The sequence below is a fragment of the Sorex fumeus genome, unplaced genomic scaffold (genome assembly GCF_029834395.1).
Source record: "Sorex fumeus unplaced genomic scaffold, SorFum_2.1 ptg000063l, whole genome shotgun sequence".
In the NCBI taxonomy this organism is placed as follows: Eukaryota; Metazoa; Chordata; class Mammalia; order Eulipotyphla; family Soricidae; genus Sorex; species Sorex fumeus.
Genome location: NW_026606120.1, coordinates 84,483,038 through 84,503,133, shown reverse-complemented (window position 1 = coordinate 84,503,133; position 20,096 = coordinate 84,483,038). Strand labels below are relative to the sequence as shown.

The 20,096-nt window shown below is 38.3% G+C and overlaps 1 protein-coding gene across 1 annotated transcript in view; it reads left to right on the top strand.

Annotated features, from left to right (window-relative positions):
* ABCA6 (ATP binding cassette subfamily A member 6) overlaps positions 1 to 20,096 on the top strand; it is a 64,763-nt gene that overhangs the window by 6,331 nt on the left and 38,336 nt on the right. The window contains exons 5-15 of the mRNA XM_056127257.1: positions 704 to 807; positions 1,473 to 1,699; positions 6,583 to 6,724; positions 8,372 to 8,557; positions 10,237 to 10,384; positions 11,681 to 11,849; positions 15,918 to 15,976; positions 17,805 to 17,915; positions 18,918 to 19,093; positions 19,321 to 19,440; positions 19,894 to 20,032. Coding sequence (XP_055983232.1) covers positions 704 to 807; positions 1,473 to 1,699; positions 6,583 to 6,724; positions 8,372 to 8,557; positions 10,237 to 10,384; positions 11,681 to 11,849; positions 15,918 to 15,976; positions 17,805 to 17,915; positions 18,918 to 19,093; positions 19,321 to 19,440; positions 19,894 to 20,032 — 1,581 coding nt within the window. The remainder of the gene's footprint in view (positions 1 to 703; positions 808 to 1,472; positions 1,700 to 6,582; positions 6,725 to 8,371; positions 8,558 to 10,236; positions 10,385 to 11,680; positions 11,850 to 15,917; positions 15,977 to 17,804; positions 17,916 to 18,917; positions 19,094 to 19,320; positions 19,441 to 19,893; positions 20,033 to 20,096) is intronic.

The following is a 20,096-nucleotide window of genomic DNA, read 5'->3' as shown; positions in this document are numbered from 1 at the left end:
GGTTTCCAGGAACTTTTTAAAGAAGTTAAACTGATGTGACTAACAGAATCGATTCTTATTCATTCATTCATGTATTATTGATTTAGAAGCCCCAGTCTACACCGTGGAGGACTCTGGGAACTGAATTAAAGTAAATTTGGAGCCTGCTTGCTTGAACCATTCTCATCAGGACCAGGGGGTGGATAAATGTGGGGAGAAGCAGTGCATTTTTTTAGGTACTGGTTCACCTATTTATTGAAAATTTTAGGAAATTAGTTCCTGAAAGAAAGTTTGGATATTTTTTATTGATGGCAGCCAGGAAACACATTTGTAAGAAGAGGTGATCTTTTGAGGAGGTGAACTGTGATCTTTTGAGAAGAGATCAAGAATGGGGAAGAAATTAGCTGTAAATCTACTAAAATGAAATTTGAGCCCCCTTCCATCTGAAGTTCCAGCATTAAACTGCATTTGGCATTTTGAGGCACAACAAGAATTTCAGTATGGTTGGAATAGTATGCTTTCAACTTTGAAAGCTTTCTTGGCATGGGTGCAGTCCATGAGTGAAATGAGCCTATAAAGAACTTTCACTGACTTCTTTTTTCTATGTGGTTAAAGTTCTGACTGGTGGACCCAATTATACATTGTTTTTTCTTGGATTCTTGTTTTCCTTTTTCTAAGGGCCTGTAGCCCATAAAGTTGGTAATGTGTTGTTTGCTATTTATAGCTCATTGTTGGGATTCAAATCAAGAGTTTATGTGTTTACTGGACAGATACTGGAATAGAGGATTTGTGCCTTTACAAGCTGCAATCAATGCTGCTATTATACAAGTAAGAAAAGTTTTAATAGTCCATTCATTCATTCATTCATTCATCATCCTGTTATTCGTCGATTGCCTCGAGCAGGCCCCAGTAACGTCTCTTTCATCCTAGCCCTGAGATTATATTCACGGCTCTTTAGGAGAATGAGACCCATCATTGTTACTGGTATTTGGCATATTTGGTACGCCATGGGGAGTTTGCCAGACTCTGCCCTGTGGGCAGGCTACATTTGATAGCCTGCAAGTTTGTCCAAAGTAGGAATGAGATAATAAGATGTCATAAAAAGATGTCTTGATAAGATGTCACAGCCGCGTGGTTCCGGGAGCTATATTTTATAGTCTCTGAAATACAGCTTGAATAGTTATTGTCAACTAATTCCAGCGACATCAATATATTGATGAAATACAATGCATAGACTTAAATTTTCACATGTTTATATTACAAATGCTAAAACTGGACTCAGGAAAAAAGACATTGCCTTTTTTAACTTTAAATTTTCTAGTGGTTTTAAATGACAGGAACTATAAAAACAACTACTCCTAATGGAAATACCTTACATAACCTTAGAACAATTTTAAAACCAAGCATTTGACTTTAGCCTGATGTCCATAATGTATTTCTATTTTGACAGTTTTTCTACTTCAATGATTTGGTTTGTTTAAACACTTCCCTAGGTCCTGACAAATCACTCTGTGATGGAACAGTTGATGTCTGTTACTGCTATAGATATGAAGACATTGCCTTTTATATCGAAAGATTTTCTACAAAATGAAATGTTTATTTTCTATTGCTTGCTATACTTCTCTCCATTGACATACTTTCTATCGCTCAACATAACAAAAGAGAGAAAAAAGAGGAAGGATGTGATGAAAATGATGGGTCTTCAAGATTCAGCATTCTGGTGAGTGACTGATTCCAGTAGTTTAACATTAGGGAAATGAAGAAGCGGTAAACTAATGCAGTCATTTTTAGAATGACACATCTTAAACTTGATACATTGCCTACATTGTCTTTTCTTTCTTTTTTTTCTTTTGGGGTCACACCCAGTGATGCTCAGGGGTTACTGCTGACTTTACACTCAGGAATCATTCCTGGAGGTGCTCAGGGTTACCATATGTGATACCAGGGATCAAACCAGGGTCGGCTACATGCAAGGCAAACATCCAACCCACGGTACTAGAGTTCTGCCCCCTACTTTTACTTTAGTTCTAGCACTTTAATGTAGTCTTTGTGAAGTTTTTCTGAGTATTCTTTGTGAAATTTTGCTGAGTATTCTTTACTGAGTCCAGAGGAAACATGTTAATACTGTGATGGATGTGCCATTAAGACCAAAGACAACAAAAGAATTACCCACGGTTGAATAAATGATAGAACTGAGAACTGGAACAGCAAGCCCTGTGCCCTGATTACAGCTCTTCTTGAACTGTTCACAGCTGGCATAAAGGACACGTTTAATAAGAAAACTTGCTTTATGCATTGAATAGTTACATCTTTCCCCATCCTGCAAAAGACTTAAGGTGATTTTGAAATATGCACATACGTATGTTTATATTGTGTATATGTATGTTATAATAAACTTAAATACTTGAAGAGTAGATACAGTGTCCTAACTAATAAATAAATAGCACTGTAGCACTTGTCCTCCCGTTGTTCATTGATTTGCTCGAGAGGGCACCAGTAACGTTTCCATTGTGAGACTTTTATTACTGTTTTTGGCATATTGAATATGCCATGAGGAGCTTGCCAGGATCTGCTGTCTGGGTGGGATACTCTCAGTAGCTTGCTGGGCTCTCTGAGAGGGATGGAGGAATAGAACCCGGGTTGGCCGCATGCAAGGTAAATACCCTACCCGCTGTGCTATGGCTCCAGTCCATGCTATCAATAAATAAATAGAACAAATAAAAGGGCCAATCAGACAAATTCTAAGTTGATCAAGAGGTCAATGTGGAAAATTCTGCAATATAATTAGCCACAAAATTAGTACTGATTAGGAATAAAACAGGAGGTGGGTGTTTGATAACCTATGTTTTTTTTTTTTTTGCTTTTTGAGTCACACCTGGTGATGCACAGGGGTTTCTCCTCTCTCATGTGCTCAGGAATTACTCCTGGCAGTGCTCAGGGGACCATATGGAATGCTGGGAATCGGAACCAGGTCAGCCGCGTGCAAGGCAAACACTCTATTGGCTGTGTGGCTGTGCTATCATTCTAGCACCAAAACTAAGCTTTTCTAATATTGAATTCTAGAAGGCATTTCTCTAATATGCTTCATGTCAAGAAAATATTCTTTGTATGAAACTCTGCAATGAATGAGGAACTATCTAATGGGCCATTCCAGATGCATGTTTCCTGAAATAAAATCATGGTGTAGGCAACTTGAATTTCTTTTATATGATGTGTTTTATTAATAGTGAGTTTTAATTCAAGCATGAATTAATTGTAAAATGGAAAAAAGAGGAAACTGTGTTTGGAAATGAAAAAGGGAAGTTTTTTCTTTTCCTGCCGTAGAACTTTGGGAACTCGGTAGAGAGAACTGAAGTGCTTTAGAAAGGAAGTGAGAGGCATCTGTTTAGAAAGCTTATCTGTCAGAGCAGAGCAAAGAATGATGGCAAAGCACTCTCATATTTCACATGGACTGGGGAGAAGGTGGGTCTAGACCAACTCTAGATTAAAATCAGAACCGTGGGGCCTGAGAAGCAGTGCTGGGGTTAAGACACTTGCCTTTCTTGTAGCTAATCCTTGTTTGGTTCCTGATGTCACAGTTTCCTCATTATGTGGTACCAGGAGTGAGCCTTTTGTAGTTTTGAGGTTGGAGCGATGGTACAGTAAGTAGGGCGTTTGTCTTGCATGTGGCTGACCCAGATTCGACTCCCAGTATCCCATTTGGCCCCTTGAATACCACCAGGAGTAATTCCTGAGTGCAGAGCCAGGAGTAACCCTTTAGTAATTCCTGGAGTAATTCCTGAGTGCAGAGACATGTGTGACAACCGACCACCCTCCCCCAAATAAAAGAGTAACTCTGAGCACTGACAAATGTGGCTCAAACCTCTGCTCTATGGCCTTCACCTGCAAAATAAAAATCAGAAAGGCATTGGGTATCAATGGAGAACTCCTCATACTAAGTTTTTCTGGAGCGATAGTACAGTGGGTAGGGTGTTTGCCTTGCACACGGATGACCCTGTCAACCTGAGTTCAATTCTTCCGCCCCTCTCGGAGAGCCCAGCAAGCTACCAAGAGTATCTCACCTGCACAGCAATGCCTGGCAAGCTACCATGATGTATTTGATATGCCAAACAGAGTAACAACAAGTCTCACAATGTTACTGGGCCCACTTGAGCAAATCGATGAACAATGGGAGAACAATGACAGTGACAGTGAATTTATACTAAGTAGCTTATACTTAATTTATACTATGTCACTGTCACTATCCTCCTGTTGTTCATTGATTTGCTCGAGTGGGCCCAGTAACATGTTATTGTGTTTGGCATATCAAGTAGGTCACGGGTAGCTTGCCAGGCTTTACCATGCAGGTGAGATACTCTCGGTAGCTTGCCAGGCTATGTAGCTTAATTTATACTACATTTATACTAAATGTAGCTTAATTTATACTAAATGGAAGAATGGGCTGGAACGACAGTACAGCAGGTAGGGTGCGCCGCCAGATGTGGCCCAAACATCAAAGGAAAAATAATTTTTAAGCTTAAAATGTATAATACCTAGAAGAAATCACTTATATATACATACATTTAAAACTAAGAAAAAGTTTCAGAACCATTTTGTTTGCATAGACTATCCACTAGAAGTACATTTTATGGAAACCTCTTGTAACTTGGAAATCAACGTGACATATAATTAGGACTTACTCTTTAGAACAGTTGAGTTGCTTTGTTTTTGTTATTGAATCATGAAGGTTTTCATAGATTTATTAACAGCTCCTACCCAGACCCCCTTAGGTCCCTGCAGTGAGTTCCCTAAGACATTAGGACAGTGAGTAATTTCCTCCATTGTTATTCCCTTATTGAGAGTTTTCAATTCCTACCAAGAGGAGTTTCTTTCTGGTCCCAGAAAAAGTGAATTCTGCCAAATGTTACACCCTTTCAAAAATGCTGATGATTCTAAAATAGCCTGAGTCATTGTAAGGACAACATACCATCTGTCAAATCAGTTCTGAACTTGCTCTGTGGAGCCACACTGACCACAAGTTCCTGGTTTTTAATTTCTTTTTGCTATTTTTTTTTGCATTTTTGGTCACACCCGGTGATGCACAGGGGTTACTCCTGGCTTATGCAGTCAGAAATTACTCCTGGAGGTTCTCAGGGGACCATATGGGATGCTGGAAATTGAACCTAGTTCGACCACGTGCAAGGCAAATGCCCTACCCACTGTGCTATCTCTCCAGCCCCAGTTTTAGAATTCTTATCTAAACATTTTTATTCAGAAGGAAGAGCTCTGAACAAAGGGAAGTTTTGTATCTTCATCTTAGCTCTGTTATTGATTTATTTTGTTGACCTCGATTAGACCCATTCATTAATCATAGACTTCATTTTTATAATCAATAAAATGAGAAGTTTGGATGAAAACATTGGATTTTTAGATATATGATTAATGATTATTAATAGCTACTCCCTAACAATGTGAAGTAGTACATCTAAATCAAAGTAGTGAAGACTTTTGTGCCATAATTAATATCAGTTTGCGTGAAAAATTTATATTTATCAGCATATTCTGTATGATTAACTTTAACATAGTATAGTATTGAAGGTGATTCATTTTGTTTTAAAGCTATTCATTTGTTAAATTAATTTGTATAAATATGTATCAATTTAAATAAAGGAATGATGGATAGTCAAAGAAATAATGGAAAGGACTTAGTAGAGTTATGACAGTTTGATGATCTCCTACTATAGAAAATGGACTTGAATTGGTTGAGATATGGTTGATAAGAATGGCTATCAACTGTTTCTAATGTTTTTGTTGTTACTTGATTAACTAGCCATTGTTAAGTTTCCTTCCAACTCAACAATTAGAACACTTAGATAATACATGGGCTGGAGCAATAGCACAGCAGTAGGGTGTTAGCCCTGCATGTGGCCAACCCAGGTGACCCGGGTTTGATTCCTCCACCCCTTTCAGAGAGCCCAGCAAGCTACCGAGAGTATCTTGCCCACACGAGAGTATCTCTCCCATATCTTGCAAAGCATGGCAAGCTTCCCATGATGTATTCAATTTGCCAAACACAGTAACAACAAGTCTCTCAATGGAGATGTTACTGGGCCCACTCGAGCACATCGATGAACAATGGGAGGACAGTGCTACAGACAGTGCTACAGATAATACATGATAAAAATGGAGAAACAAGACTCTTAACTGCTTTCATGCAGCAATTTTGCCTTAGAGAAATTACTGTACCTTTTCTTTCCAAAGACAAGAGTGTTCTTAGCAACACTGTATTAGATATTAATATTAGAAATAAACTGCATGCTCATGGATCGGAGCACGTTGGAATAGACTGTTACAGTAAAGTGTGACAAAATATAATGTCGTATATACTGACTAATAAAAAAAATGAATATGATGAAATTATTTGGGCAATGTTCATTCTCTGTGTATAAGTCATGAATACAGTTGGCACTAGACAGTAGGCACCAGCTCAATTATGACAATAAATATTTGTAAATAATGAAATGCTTCATCTATGTTGCTGGGACAAGGTTAATCATTGGCTTTTTAGAATATTTCATAGTAAAGCTAAAATAATCACTGAAATGACTTTTTGTCTTTGTATAGGCTCTCCTGGGGGTTAATGTATGCTGCCTTCATTTTCATTTTTTCCATAGTCATTACAATTGTCATAACAACTACAAACATTATAATCCTGACGGGTTTCATGATCATATTCACACTCTTTTTCTTATATGGCATCTCTTTGGTAAGTTTATGCACTTATTACTACTTTCTCTGCTTTAGATGAGTTCTGTGTAGCAAAGCTTAATGTATTAGCAGGTTAGATAGTCACCTTATTTAAAGTTTCTTTCTTTTTGTGTGCAAATTCTAAAAGTAAAATTTTAACTGACTCACAGTTTTTTACAAAAATATTGATAATAGAGTTTCAGACATTCATTGCTTCAACTCCAAATTCATCCCCAGTGTCGTGTTTCTCCACCAAAGACTCTCGGTATTTCTGTCTCCCCAAACCCTCCCCACTCCTTAGCAAACTCATCTTAAGAATCTATCTATTAGAGTTTGGGTTACATGCCTCCCTAGCCTTGACTCATGGTTTTAATATGCATAGTTGCTTCACCTCTATATTACATCACCAAAATGTTCAAGATCCCTGAACAATACTATGTGTGGTGGCAGTGGTGGTGTTGGTGGTGGGGGATTTGTCTGTCTCTGTGTCTTTTGGGACTGAAAAAAACATGATAAAATTAAACCTCTTAAAAATTGAATTAAAAATTTAAAAGATGTTCTGGCAAAAACTCTGAACAAAAAGAAAAAAGGACATTTTGACTCTAATCTGGGGCCACAGTGGGTAAAACTTACCTTGCATGCAGCTGACCCAGATTTGAGCCCCTGAAATGTATTTGGTCCCTAGAACTGACAAGGAGTTATCTTGAGTACAGTCAGAAGTAAGCCTTCAGCACTGCAAGGTGTGGCCCCCAAACAATAGGTAGATGAAAGATAGATAGATAGATAGATAGATAGATGATCGATCGATAGATAGATAAGCCAAAACCCTTTCTAAATAATTAATGGAAACAATCTTCAAGGGTACAACTCTTTCCCCCTGCAACTCCTTTGTCACATTGTAGCTTTACAAAGCATCACCTCTGGTTCTGAGATCCCACTTTGTGGCTTCCCATGCCATCCCTGTCTTCCTTCTCTGCAGAGCAGGGGTAGGGAACTTGTGATCTATTGGCCATTAAAATCATGTGGTCTGGCTCTGGTGCATGATGGGACATGCTTCTCTCTTGTTCTTCCTGTCACCCATCTACTTGTAATGTACAGCCTGAGAATGATGCTAAAAATGTCCAAATGGTCCGTGACAGAAGAAAAAGATTCCCTATCCTTGCTGCAGAAGCTATATCGATGCTTACCCTTAATACAATCTTTTAGTGCCAAGCCTGCATTTCTATCCTTTATTCAACAAATCAATTAGTGGGGTCGGAGCAATAGTACAGTGCGAGGGTTTTGCCTTGTATGTGGCTGACCTGAGTTTGATCATTGGCATCCCGTATGGTCCCCTGAGCACCACCAGGAGTTCTTCCTGAATGCAGAGCCAGAAGCAACCCCTGGGCATCGCTGGGTATGACCCAGAAAGTCAAAGGGAAAAAAAGCCAATTCAATTAGCTCTTTCCCACTTTTTCTTAGCATAAAGCCCAGGTTTGAGTAGGACAAAGGGCCTTCTTTACAAAGGGATCAACAGAAGGATGGAGCATATTTCTATCTTAGTATTTCTGTTACTGTCACACTGACATTAAATGCAATGATACAAAGATCCTTATTTTATTGTGCTGACAGTGACTCTTGGTGAAGTGGATATATCTAACAGCTGGGCGTCTTCTCTGCCTTTCAGGTAATGTTAACGTTCCTAATGAGTGTGCTGATCAAGAGAACTGCCCTCACAAATTTGGTGATATTTGCCCTCACCATCTTCTGGGGAGGTGTGGGGTTTACAGTATATTACAGGCAACTCCCCTCATCCTTGGAGTGGATTTTGTGCATTTTTAGCCCCTTTGCCTTTATTTCTGGAATGACTCAGGTAAGAGCATAAGTCAATGGTATGTTATTGAGCCTTCAGGACTATCAAATGCCTTATACTTACCCATAATGAAAACGCTTGTAGAGTAAGAAATTTCTTTTTAAGGTCTCTAAGCTAAATGTGTAAATGTTGTCACACAGTCATCTGACAAGGAAATTTGAGTAAGAAAATCTTGAATCCAAATTCGAGAGAGAACAGAGTAAGGTGCATGCTTTGCATGCTGACAACTTTGGCTTAATCCTTGGCACCTTATATAGTCACCAAGAACACAGATCCAGGAGTAAGTCTTAAGCGTTACCCAGTGTGGTCCCAAAGTAAACGAAAAAAAATGGGTAATTGAGTTAAAGAGAGGGTACAAGAAGTAAGCTGGTCGTCTTGTATGAAGTTGAGTTTGGTTTGAGTCCTGGCATTGTATATATAGTTCCTGAGCACTACCAGGAATAACCCTTGAGCACGAAGCCAGAAATAGTCATCGGCACTGCCAAATGTGGTCCCCAAACAAAAACAAAAACAAACAAACAAAAAAGAAACAGGACATTGCCACAGCTCCAGAAACTCCTCTAAACAATTCTTCCTCTTAAAAGTTTTAGTCCCACAGTTTTTTTTAAATTAAGACTTATTTTTTATTAATCTCACAGTTTTTATCGGTCACTTTGGATGAGTTATATTGTATTAGCGTAATATCATATTGTATAAAGCATAATTTAATATTGAGTTTTGGATGTCAGATGAAGTTTCCATTATAGTAAAAGGGCACTATTCTATCATGTTAAGGCACTATTGATTTTCTTATTCAAACAAATAAATTGATATTTTGGTTGTTGGCGATCATTGATACTCTGCGAAAAGTCATCATATTTCAATAGTTGACCTTGCTCACGATGTGATTTTCACTTCATCTGGTTTAGACACTCAACTTTTTTCTATACTTTTTCACCATATGTAAAACACAGATAAAAACAATCAGGCCTACCTATAGATTATGATGTGAGTGAAATGGGATAAGATAAAAAGCCCTTAGATAGTGCTTAAAATATAGTAGCAATTTATGCATAGAAAATTACAAATATAAATATTTACTGGTAGTAATGCCTGGAAAAATGTTTTATAATAATTATCCCAAGAAGCTTCAAAGAATGTTTTTTAGTTTAAAATTTGTATTTCTTTCTTATGTAGAATGGATATTTTGTAATGTTGCAATGATTTTATGAAAACATGCAAATGAATTATGACCTAAATTCCTATTTCAGAACAGTATGTTTCATTACAAGTATTATTACAGAGGTAATTTGTTCTGCAACTGAGTATAAATTTTATGTAAAAGTATGATCTAGATGGCCATATTTACAACATCCCACCCACCATGAAAGGTTGAATTTCCACCCTTCATCATCCAATTGATTCTCTGTTTATTCTACTCTCAATAACTCTTTCCCTCTGATCATCACCATTCTGTTGTTAGAATACAAAGTCTAGCCTAGTCTTAACATTTTATTTTTTAATTCAGTATTTTCTTCTAATATTTCTTTGATTTCTGTAAGATAAAACAACTTAATAACACCACTAAAAGAGCTTCTCAGAAAAGCTACTTAAAAATAAAATTATTTTTCTCTGCTACACTGAATTATTTTTTATTTGTTTAATTTAAATGCTAATTATTATTTCTGTTTGATTCTTAGATTATTCATCAGGAATACAATATGAGTGGTGTAAATTTTCCTGACCCTTCAGGATACTCCTATAGAATGATTGCAACATTTTTTGTATTGGCTTTTGTTGCCCTTTTGTACTTGGTATTGGCTTTATACTTTGACAAACTCTTACCTTGTAAGTAAATAGTGTATTTTTCTCAACTCTATAGGTATTAATCCCATTGAAGATTTTTCCTTAAAATAATATAAATATATATTTAAAATAAAGTCAGACAAGTATTTTTTATCTTTGATTGACTGACTTCTTCAATTTCATAGATTTCAAGTTCTGAATAAATTTTTGTATAAAGAATTATATTTTTGCTTTAATATAACTGCAGGAAATACGTAATAATGATCATTATATCTCATATGTCAGTTACACAGTATCACTTTCTGAAAGTGTTTTCAAAGAGTGAGTTATGAAATTTGTATCATTATATAGTAAGACTAATTAGTTCTTAAGCTACTTTTGGTTAATTTAAGCCATTGTATGGCAGAAATGCTTCCTAATAAATATTTGTTCTTACAAGAATGGACAAAAATGTCAATGAAAAACCTACAAAGGACCTCAGATGCAAATTAGTCAATGTCTTTCTTATTTTCCCATTTCTGGGAGGACCATTTGATATGTGTATCCTTAAATGAAATAACAAAATTAAAAGTAGAAAAGATGTTCTCACCATTTTTCTAGAAAACCTTTATACATTATTATATTTACAGAACTATACTATCCAGGCAGATTTTTCAAAATCTTTCCCAAGATAACCAAAAAACTTTACCCAAGCCCAATGTTTTTCACACACACTAGATTCAAAATGATTTTTTTCATTGCACAATTTATTTTACTTTTTGTATTTCTTCAACTTTACTGCAGTTAAATTTGTCTTAAATGTTCCTATATGTTTATTTGTATTCTTCTCGTACAATTCCAGTTATAACCTGAAGGTCCTTAATAGCAAATCTTTTATTATTTTAAATTTGGAGAATTACTATATACTCATATTGAATAAATATATTGTCTCCATTTTATGTAATATAACATATATATATAGTATTTGATTTAATTGCATTTTGGCAGGACAATTTATGTTCACAAACATGTCTTCAACTATTTTTTTGTGCCATACCATCTTTCTTCCCAAATACTTTGTTTTATTCATTCTTCTAAGTATATTTTAGATCACCTTTAATACAAACATTTGATTTATCCTTTGTTGAAGTTTTATTCTATTACCTAATTTTTGTAACTATTGCCTTGACTTGTCATTGTTTCATTGTCAATATTTCTCCCCTTAATAATGGGGTGTCAGAAAGAAATTAATTTCTCATGATGGTGAAAAAACCAAGACTTTCTGCTCTTATCTGAGCAAAACTTCTTTGTGTACTCTTTTCTACTGATCCAATGTTTTATTGCCTCCCAATTAATTAGATGGAAATAAGAGCCATTATTCTCCATTATTTTTCCTGAATTCATCATCTTGTTTCCAACATCAAAGGACTAATCATAAGGTTATTGAGAAGGAAATAGATACTGAGCACCCACCTGATGATTATTTTGAGCCAATACCTCCAGAATATCAAGGAAAAGAAGTTATCAGGTAACCACAGGTACTAATATAAGTGTATAAGGTTAAAGAGTCAATATTCAATTAATCTTAATGAATCTATTGTTGTTGTTATTATTATTATTTTCTGGTTTGGGACCAAACCTGAAGGTTCTCAGTGCTTACTCTGAGTTCTGAACTCAGGGACCAGGGTGACCTCATGGGTTTCCAGGGATTGAATCTGGATCAGCAGTATGCAAGGCAGCACCCTATCCTTTGTACTTTAGTTCCCTCCCCAATATTCCAGTTATTAAGCAACTGGAGACTGAGACAAATATTACAGAGGGAAAGGATTTTTTGAACATCACTTCAAAACTTTCCCTGACCATCATCACCGAAGAAAAATACTCTTTGCCTAGCTCTATATAATGTTGCTCATCAAGCTCCATCTTGCCTTACTTCCTGTTTCACTCAGTTGTCCACCCACTTCTCTTTTATATTTTCTATTCTCTGCCACATATTTCTTCTCCCATAGTTTTGCTGGGCTTCCCAGGAAGGATAGAAGAAGAAATTTTGAATCAGAAATTTTCATATCTCGGTACCATACTCCCCTCTCATTTGATATGCTATCATGGAGAAATAAATACATTTCTGAGTTTCAGTATCCTTTGTGAAACAAAAGTAGCATCTTCTTTGTAGGGTTACTTGTAACAGATTTAGAGGAGGAATTTTCAAATTAACTGCTCTCTCAGACCCTCCCTTCAGTGATTCAAACACAGAACTATGAACCCACTGGGTTTAAATCCAATGACCTCTGAACATTGAAGATGTCCTGTACATTTTTTTATGTAGATTGATAGCATAGTGGGTAGGGCGTTTGCCTTGCATGTGACCAACCCAGGTTCAATTCCTCCGACCCTCTCGGAGAGCCCGGCAAGCTACCGAGAGTATCCCGCCCACACAGCAGAGCCTGGCAAGCTCCTTGTGGTGTATTTGATATCTTTAAAACAGTAATAAGTCTCACAATAGAGACGGCACTGATGTCCATTCAAGAAAATCGATGAACAAATTGATGAACAACAGGAGGACAGTGCTACAGTGCTACCTTGAAGTTAAAGAATAGCTCACAATACTGAAATGCAATGTATCTTGTGCAGTATCACACACCCTTGTAAATGGGGTACTGAGATTAGAACACCATCTGGCTCCATAGTCTATTGTTTTTGACATCTGGGTACTGCAGAGCTGCCAGATAAGATAAAACTCTCAGTGGGAAGCACAACGTTTCTCTCTCTTTCAAGAGAAAAAACAAATGAGGAATAATGCCGCTGAACTCATGTCCAATGCCCATAGCCTCTCTTTAGCAGTTGAGAGTAGAGAAAAATAAAATGATTTGGGTAGGAAGATTAAGGTCACATTCTGCAATACACAGAGGCTACCCCTGCTTCTGTGCTCAAGGGTGACTCCTGGAGGTACTCAAGGGACCCTGTAGAGTGCCAGATATCAAACTGAGGTTGGCCACACCAAGGCAAGTTTCTTAGCACTTATAATATTTCTCCAGTCTGACATGATTTTTAAAATTAAATAAAATGTAAAGTAAAAAAAGTAAAGGCCCTCCCGTCGATCATCGATTTGCTCGAGCGGGCCCAGTAACGTCTCCATTGGAGACTTTGTTGTTACTGTGTTTGGCATATTGAATACGTCACAGGGAGCTTGCCAGGCTCTGCCATGCGGGCGAGATACTCTTGGTAGCTTGCCGGGCTCTCCGAGAGGGGTGGAGGAATCGAACTCGGGTCGGCCATGTTGGCTGCGTGCAAAGCAAATGCCCTACTGCTGTGCTGCGTTTGAGTGAACTATGGTGTGTGAAAGATGGTGAACTATGCCTGGGCAGGGCGAAGCCAGAGTAAACTCTGGTGGAGGTCCGTAGCGGTCCTGATGTGCAAATCGGTCGTCTGACCTGGGTATAGGGGCGAAAGACTAATTGAACCATCTAGTAGCTGGTTCCTTCCGAAGCTCAGGATAGCTGGCACTCTCGCACGACCACCCACGCAGTTTTATCCGGTAAATAAAATGATTAAAAATATTTTCATTTAATAGTCCAATATTCTAAAGAAAAGTCTAGGTTTGGTTTTATTACCTAGGTATATGTTACTCTTTGTTCTTCTACTGCAGCAAAGGAGAGAAAGGTAGAATGCTTCATGTTGCCACCCTCCACATACCTGCCAACAGCAAATTGTTTCTGTGGTGTTCATTCTGTGCGTCCCTCTCTCTAAGTCTAGATTCTCCAGAAGGAGGTCTGGGGCTGAGACTTCCTGTATTTCAGGGAAAAGGACTATACCCACCTACTATGAAAGCAGGTTCTGGGATTGTACTTCAACCTCAAATCAACCTTTACCTCCAACACCATGCACAGTCCCCATCCTATTTCTCCTCTCTTCACACCCACCCTTTCTTTAGAACATCCTCTTTGATCTTTCCCACCACCACAAGTGTCAGAGCTCTTCATGCCAATCCCAACATGGGAAAGTGATTTTGAACAGCTGTAGGTTTCCCTTCCTCCAAGCAGTCTCTGTTCTCTGAACTCATCAATTCTCCTCCTGGAAACCCATAAACTTTGTGAATCAGAAGTATGAATACTTGCAGTGATACGAAAATGAAGATCTTGGGTCTATAAAATTACCTTTTTGTATGCCCTCTTTCCCATTGCCTCCCTTGCTTCTCTTCTCAGTTGTATTTCTTTGCAGTTACCTCTTTTCTTATGACTTAGACCATTCTTGCAGCATTTCCAGAACATAGTTCAAAGGCAGATTCCAAGCATAAATTAATGGTTGTTTTCATTATTGAAACCAGGCAATATCAGCTACTCCTAAATAACTGCTTACTTATTAAAATAAACTCCCTATTCAATGAGTGACTCAATGCACAAAAATATTCAGGAATAAAATACCAAATCAGATTTAGTGCCAAAATTTGAACCTTTCCCTAAGTTTTTATCTTCGGCATAACCCACCCATAACTAGCATCACTGTTGAATTTTTTATTTCAGTCTGATTCATGCTCAGAAGAATTCCCTGACCTTGAAGATACATTGTGCGTTATATTTTATAATCATGGCATCTCAGATCTATCCAAGGCTGAATCTCAGAGGAAAAGGTTGAGATCAACATTTAGTCTGTATTGAAACCATGAATATCAATTAAATAACCTTAAATAAGAGGGTTCAGCCTGAAAATGTTCACGTTAGACATAGAGAATCCTGTGGAAAATAGAGGAAGTTGTAGGGAAACAAGGAAGTAACATTTAGAAGAAAAAAGGACAGATGCTTTCAGTGAAGAGAAACTCAATAGCAGAAACCATCATTTAATAAGACAGGATGGAAGAATATTTGTTGAGTTTGGTAATTAGGAGATCATAAATGACTTCCAAATGATGAGGTTCACAAGCCAGAGTGCCATTGATTGAGCTGAGAAGTAAAAAAATGAAAATACCAAAGTTGTACTTTTCTCCTCCAAGTTCTATTTTATTAAATACCATGAGTTACAAAGTGATTAATAGTTGTGTTTTAGACATTAATGTCCCGTTACCCATCCCGCCACCAGTGCAAACTTCCCTTCACCAGTGTTCCCAGGTTCCCTCTCCAACCCGCCTTCCCCCACACCCCGACCTCAGCCCCAGCTGTCATCTTGACACCTTTTATGTTTGAATTATTAAAGTTATACTTTTTGAGAACTGTTTTCTTGACAAAGTAGAAAAATTCGTCAAGATCTATAGCAGAGTTAGTGATCAAAAAGATGCTCTAAGAAATAAAACTATAGAGAATGAAGGTGGCAGAGAGTTTTATCGATGACTACAATTAGAAGAGATAAAGGATGCTGGCTAATTTTTCATATTATTAATGAACTGATTTGGGGGACCCGTTTTCTAAAACTAGAAGAAAGTGTGGCTCCTAATAGAGCCTTCTATTTTTCTAGGCAAAACATTAATAGTTTAATGATAACTTCCTAAAGAGACACAGTCTCAGGAAAATGTTTAAATTCATCTTTTTCTGAGTAGGGTAGTTATGCCATCCCTTGTTTCGTAAACAGTGGTCGATGTAAACATTCATTTCTTCTGTTATTTCAGAATCAGAAATGTTATAAAAGAATACAAAGGAAAGTCTGGAAAAGTGGAAGCTTTGAAAGGTAAGGAAAAGATTTCATTGTGATGATTAGATGTGGCTGGAGCGATAGCACAGTGGGTAAGGCATTTGCCTTGCACGCAGCCGACATGGCCGACCCGGATTCAATTCCTCTGCTCCTCTTGGAGAGCCCGGCAAGCTACTGAGAGTATCTCACCCGCATGGCAAAGCCTGGCTAGCTCCCCTTGATACATTCAATATGCCAAAAACAGTAACAACAAGTCTCACAGTTTGTTGTAAGACGTTACGGGTGCCCACTCGAGCAAATCGATGAACAATGGGAGATTGAATACTAGATGCAAAATCCTTCCAGGTGTGTCACGGGTCTATTAACTTTCAATAATGGGATCACACAATGAAAAGTATGACAACTTTATTGTTTAAAAGACAAGTTTGTTTATAAACCACATTTTATTGTCTTTGAGCCTCAAGGAAAGAACATTGGGATTTAAAATTAAAGTCAAGATGGTTAAAAGGGGGGAAAAAAGGAACAGTTCTATGAGCATTCCTGTGCCAGCAACACAAATAATGAATAAAACGGAAATGTTCTGCGAGCTCAGTCCCCTTACAGAGCTCTGGGAAGGGGAGGAGCAGAAACTGGAGGAGAACAAGGATGGCAAGTCTGGTACCTGGCTGAAAACACCAACAAGGGCAAGCATGGTGGGGGAGGCAGCTGTACACGAAAGACTCAGAGAGCATCAGTCTTATATCTGCTCAGGTCTCAGCAGCACAACACAGGGCCCGAGTGTGAGAGGGGAGCCTTCATTCCCAAGGGGAGCCACAGCCAATAGGATTGCAGTGTCTTCTCTGCCCACAACAGTCATGTGTCTAGAGACCAGACAGTTCAGTCCTGATACCACCAGACTGCTTCCTGCTGAACCATCAGACTTTTCACAGAATTTATATTGAATTTCCTGAGTTTTGTATTGGACTTCCTCAGGACTTCTTAAATCCAACGTAGGATGGTGTGACCACACTGGCCAGGGCTGTGAGCAGTCACTCTGGAGGTGAGCACTTCCGGGTAGAGCCCCAGCCTTAGTTCCCCTATGCTCATAATCTCAGTTCTGCAATGATGGGTCACCTGGCCCCCCAAGTCCAACTGCTGGACCATCCAACGGGCTTGTGGTGGAGACTTACAGTACTTATTCTTCAGCCTGTCAGAGGACAGCAAGTACAAAAGATCCCTCTGCACCCCTCCAAAAATAAAACAGCTTTATGCCTGTACTCATTGTGTCAGGAAAAAACTGGGAAAGGTAGAACATAGCCCAGGCAGGGCACCATTGCACTTATGAGATCACGGGGGATAACTATTCTCAAGAAAGCAATTGGGAGCAGCCATCCCAGAAGCTCAACAGGTAGTAGTCCAGAGGTGAGGCAGAAATAAGATCAGGTGCACAGAAATAAGAGCCATCAGATTGATTTTAAGGAATTAATGAAATTCTCCCAAGGCATTTGTCATTGCCAGAAACCAGTTGAGTCACTGGTCCTGGTGCGATGTTGCTCATAGGATCACAGGTGCAGCCCACAAGGACTCAGAGATTCACCTTCAGTTCTCACAAAATGTATTTGATACTCATACCTGTCTATACTGGAAATGAGTGTATTCTAATACTCGAAATTAGGATCAATAGCGTTTTAGAAAATGATTGTGTTGCATTTTCAAATTTTCTAGTGCAAGCATATTATTGTAGAAAGCAGAAAATACTGAAAATTTTATTTGTTAAACTATGGAAATGCTTGAAAATACAAAGTGAAGATAAATTCTCTTGTTCTATTTTCAAAACTAGACCTATATAATGGCCCTTACTTATAATATTTTATTCTAAAAACAGGCTTGTTCTTGGACATATATGAAGGTGAAATCACAGCAATTCTGGGACGTAGTGGAGCTGGCAAATCTTCATTACTTAATGTCCTCAGTGGATTGTCTGTTCCAACAGAAGGTGAGCAAAAACAAATTTCCTAAAGGGGGAAAGGAAGTCATTTGTTTGAGAACACATTGACAATGGAGTTATATATATGACTCATTTTTTAAAAATTTTTATTAGTGAAACACCATGAGGTACAGTTGTAGATTTACAATTTTTTGTGCTTGGGTTTTGATTATACAATGATCAAATACCCATCCCTCCACCAGTGCCCATTTTCCACCACCATGGACCCCAGTATCCCTCCCACCCCCATCCCCCCTATCCCACCCTGCCTCTGTGGCAGGGCATTCCCTTTGGTTCTCTCTCTCCTTTTGGGTGATGTGGTCTGCAAAAGAGGCATTGAGTGGCAAACATGTTCAGTCCATAGTCTACTTTCAACATGCATCTCTCCTCTGGGAGGATCCTCCAAACACCCTTTATTTGGTGCTCCCTTCTCTACCTGAGCTGCCCTTTCCCCTAGAATGCCCGGCTGGCCTCTAAGCTATGGAGTAATCCTCCTGGTGCTGATCTCAGCTATTCTTGGGTATTCTCATATTTTGTTATTTTATATCCCCCAGATGAATGCAATCTTTCTATGTCTATCCCTCTCTTTCTGACTCATTTCGCTTAGCATGATACTTTCCATATTGTACCACTTGTATGTAAATTTCATGACTTCATCTTTTCTAACAGCTACATAGTACTCCATTGTGATGATTCATTTTAAGACCTAAATATGATTGCTTAAAAGAAAATGTTCATCTAATATTTACCAGAACTATAGGTTTTTGAGTAAATTTTACATTTTACATTATTTTAAGGAGACACATTAACTTTATTCCCCTCTGTGTGATATTCCATGCTGGTATACACTATTCTGAGTATGTAATAATAATAAATAACTGTCAATAAATTGGGAAGTCAGAATTTTAGATATTTGTGAGCACATACCAACATTTTTTCCTGATTAAGTTCACCAAGCATTTGCCAAAGCTGTTTTCTTGCCAGCTGCATTATTTGTAACTTTTACTTTAGGATCAGTTACTATCTACAATAAAAATATCTCTGAAGTGCAAGACTTGGAGGATATAAGAAAGAGAATTGGTGTTTGTCCACAGTTTAATGTCCAAGTTGATAGTCTCACAGTCAAGGAAAACCTCAGACTATTTGCTAAAATCAGAGGGATTCTACCACAAGCAGTGGAACAAGAGGTCAGTGGGCATATGTGCATGGGGGGTGGGGATGGGGTGTCCGCGGAGCTGCCAATCATTGACCACGTGGAACCATAAGAACAGAAAGCCCCCCTGGGATGGGCTTGCCCTGTTCAGATCAACTTCATGCCATACTATCGTATAGAAAAATACACTTCTATTACAATGATTAGATGTCCCAGAATGAACTCATTTTGGATGTTAAGGTTTGTTTATTTTCTTGTAAGGTACAAAAAGTTTTATTGGAATTGGGCTTACAAAACATGCAGGATCACTTTGCTCAACATTTGAATGACGGACAGAAGAGAAAGCTGACCTTTGGGATTGCCATTTTAGGAGATCCCCAGGTAAGTGAGATTGTGCACGAGGATGAAGGCAGGTGACAGCAGTGAAGTGAAGCTCTTCTTTCACCAGTAAAAGTAGTAGATTTCTCATTGTGGAGTGTCAAGATACAACCTGCAGTCTATGAACATAAGAATACTTGTGTATTAGACATAGATGGTTGGACAGCTATTATGGGTTAGGGGTGGGTTTTCCTGTTAAATGTTGTTTTGGGGACACACTCAGTGGTGATGGGGCTTACTCCAGGCTCTGTGCTCAGGGATCAGTCATGGTGGTGTTTGGCATATACAGTCTAATGGTTCGAACCAGGATCAGTCACATGCAAGGCAAATACTTTAGTCCTAGCCTTTCTCTCTGACCCAGTTGAGGATTATTTATTTTTATAGCAATACTGTGTTACCATGTGGCAACAGTTAAGGTAGGAGAGACACCTATTTTATGTATGGTCATCTCTGTAGGTCTTATTATTAGATGAGCCAACTGTGGGATTGGATCCATTTTCAAGGCAACAAGTATGGACTTTCCTCAAAGAGCGCAAAGAGGGCCGTGTGGTCCTTTTGAGTACCAATTTCATGGATGAGGCTGACATCTTGGCTGGTAATATCTGTTTTTATCTGTATTAAAATAGAGTATTTGTAAAATGTTTATTCCCAGGGCAAGA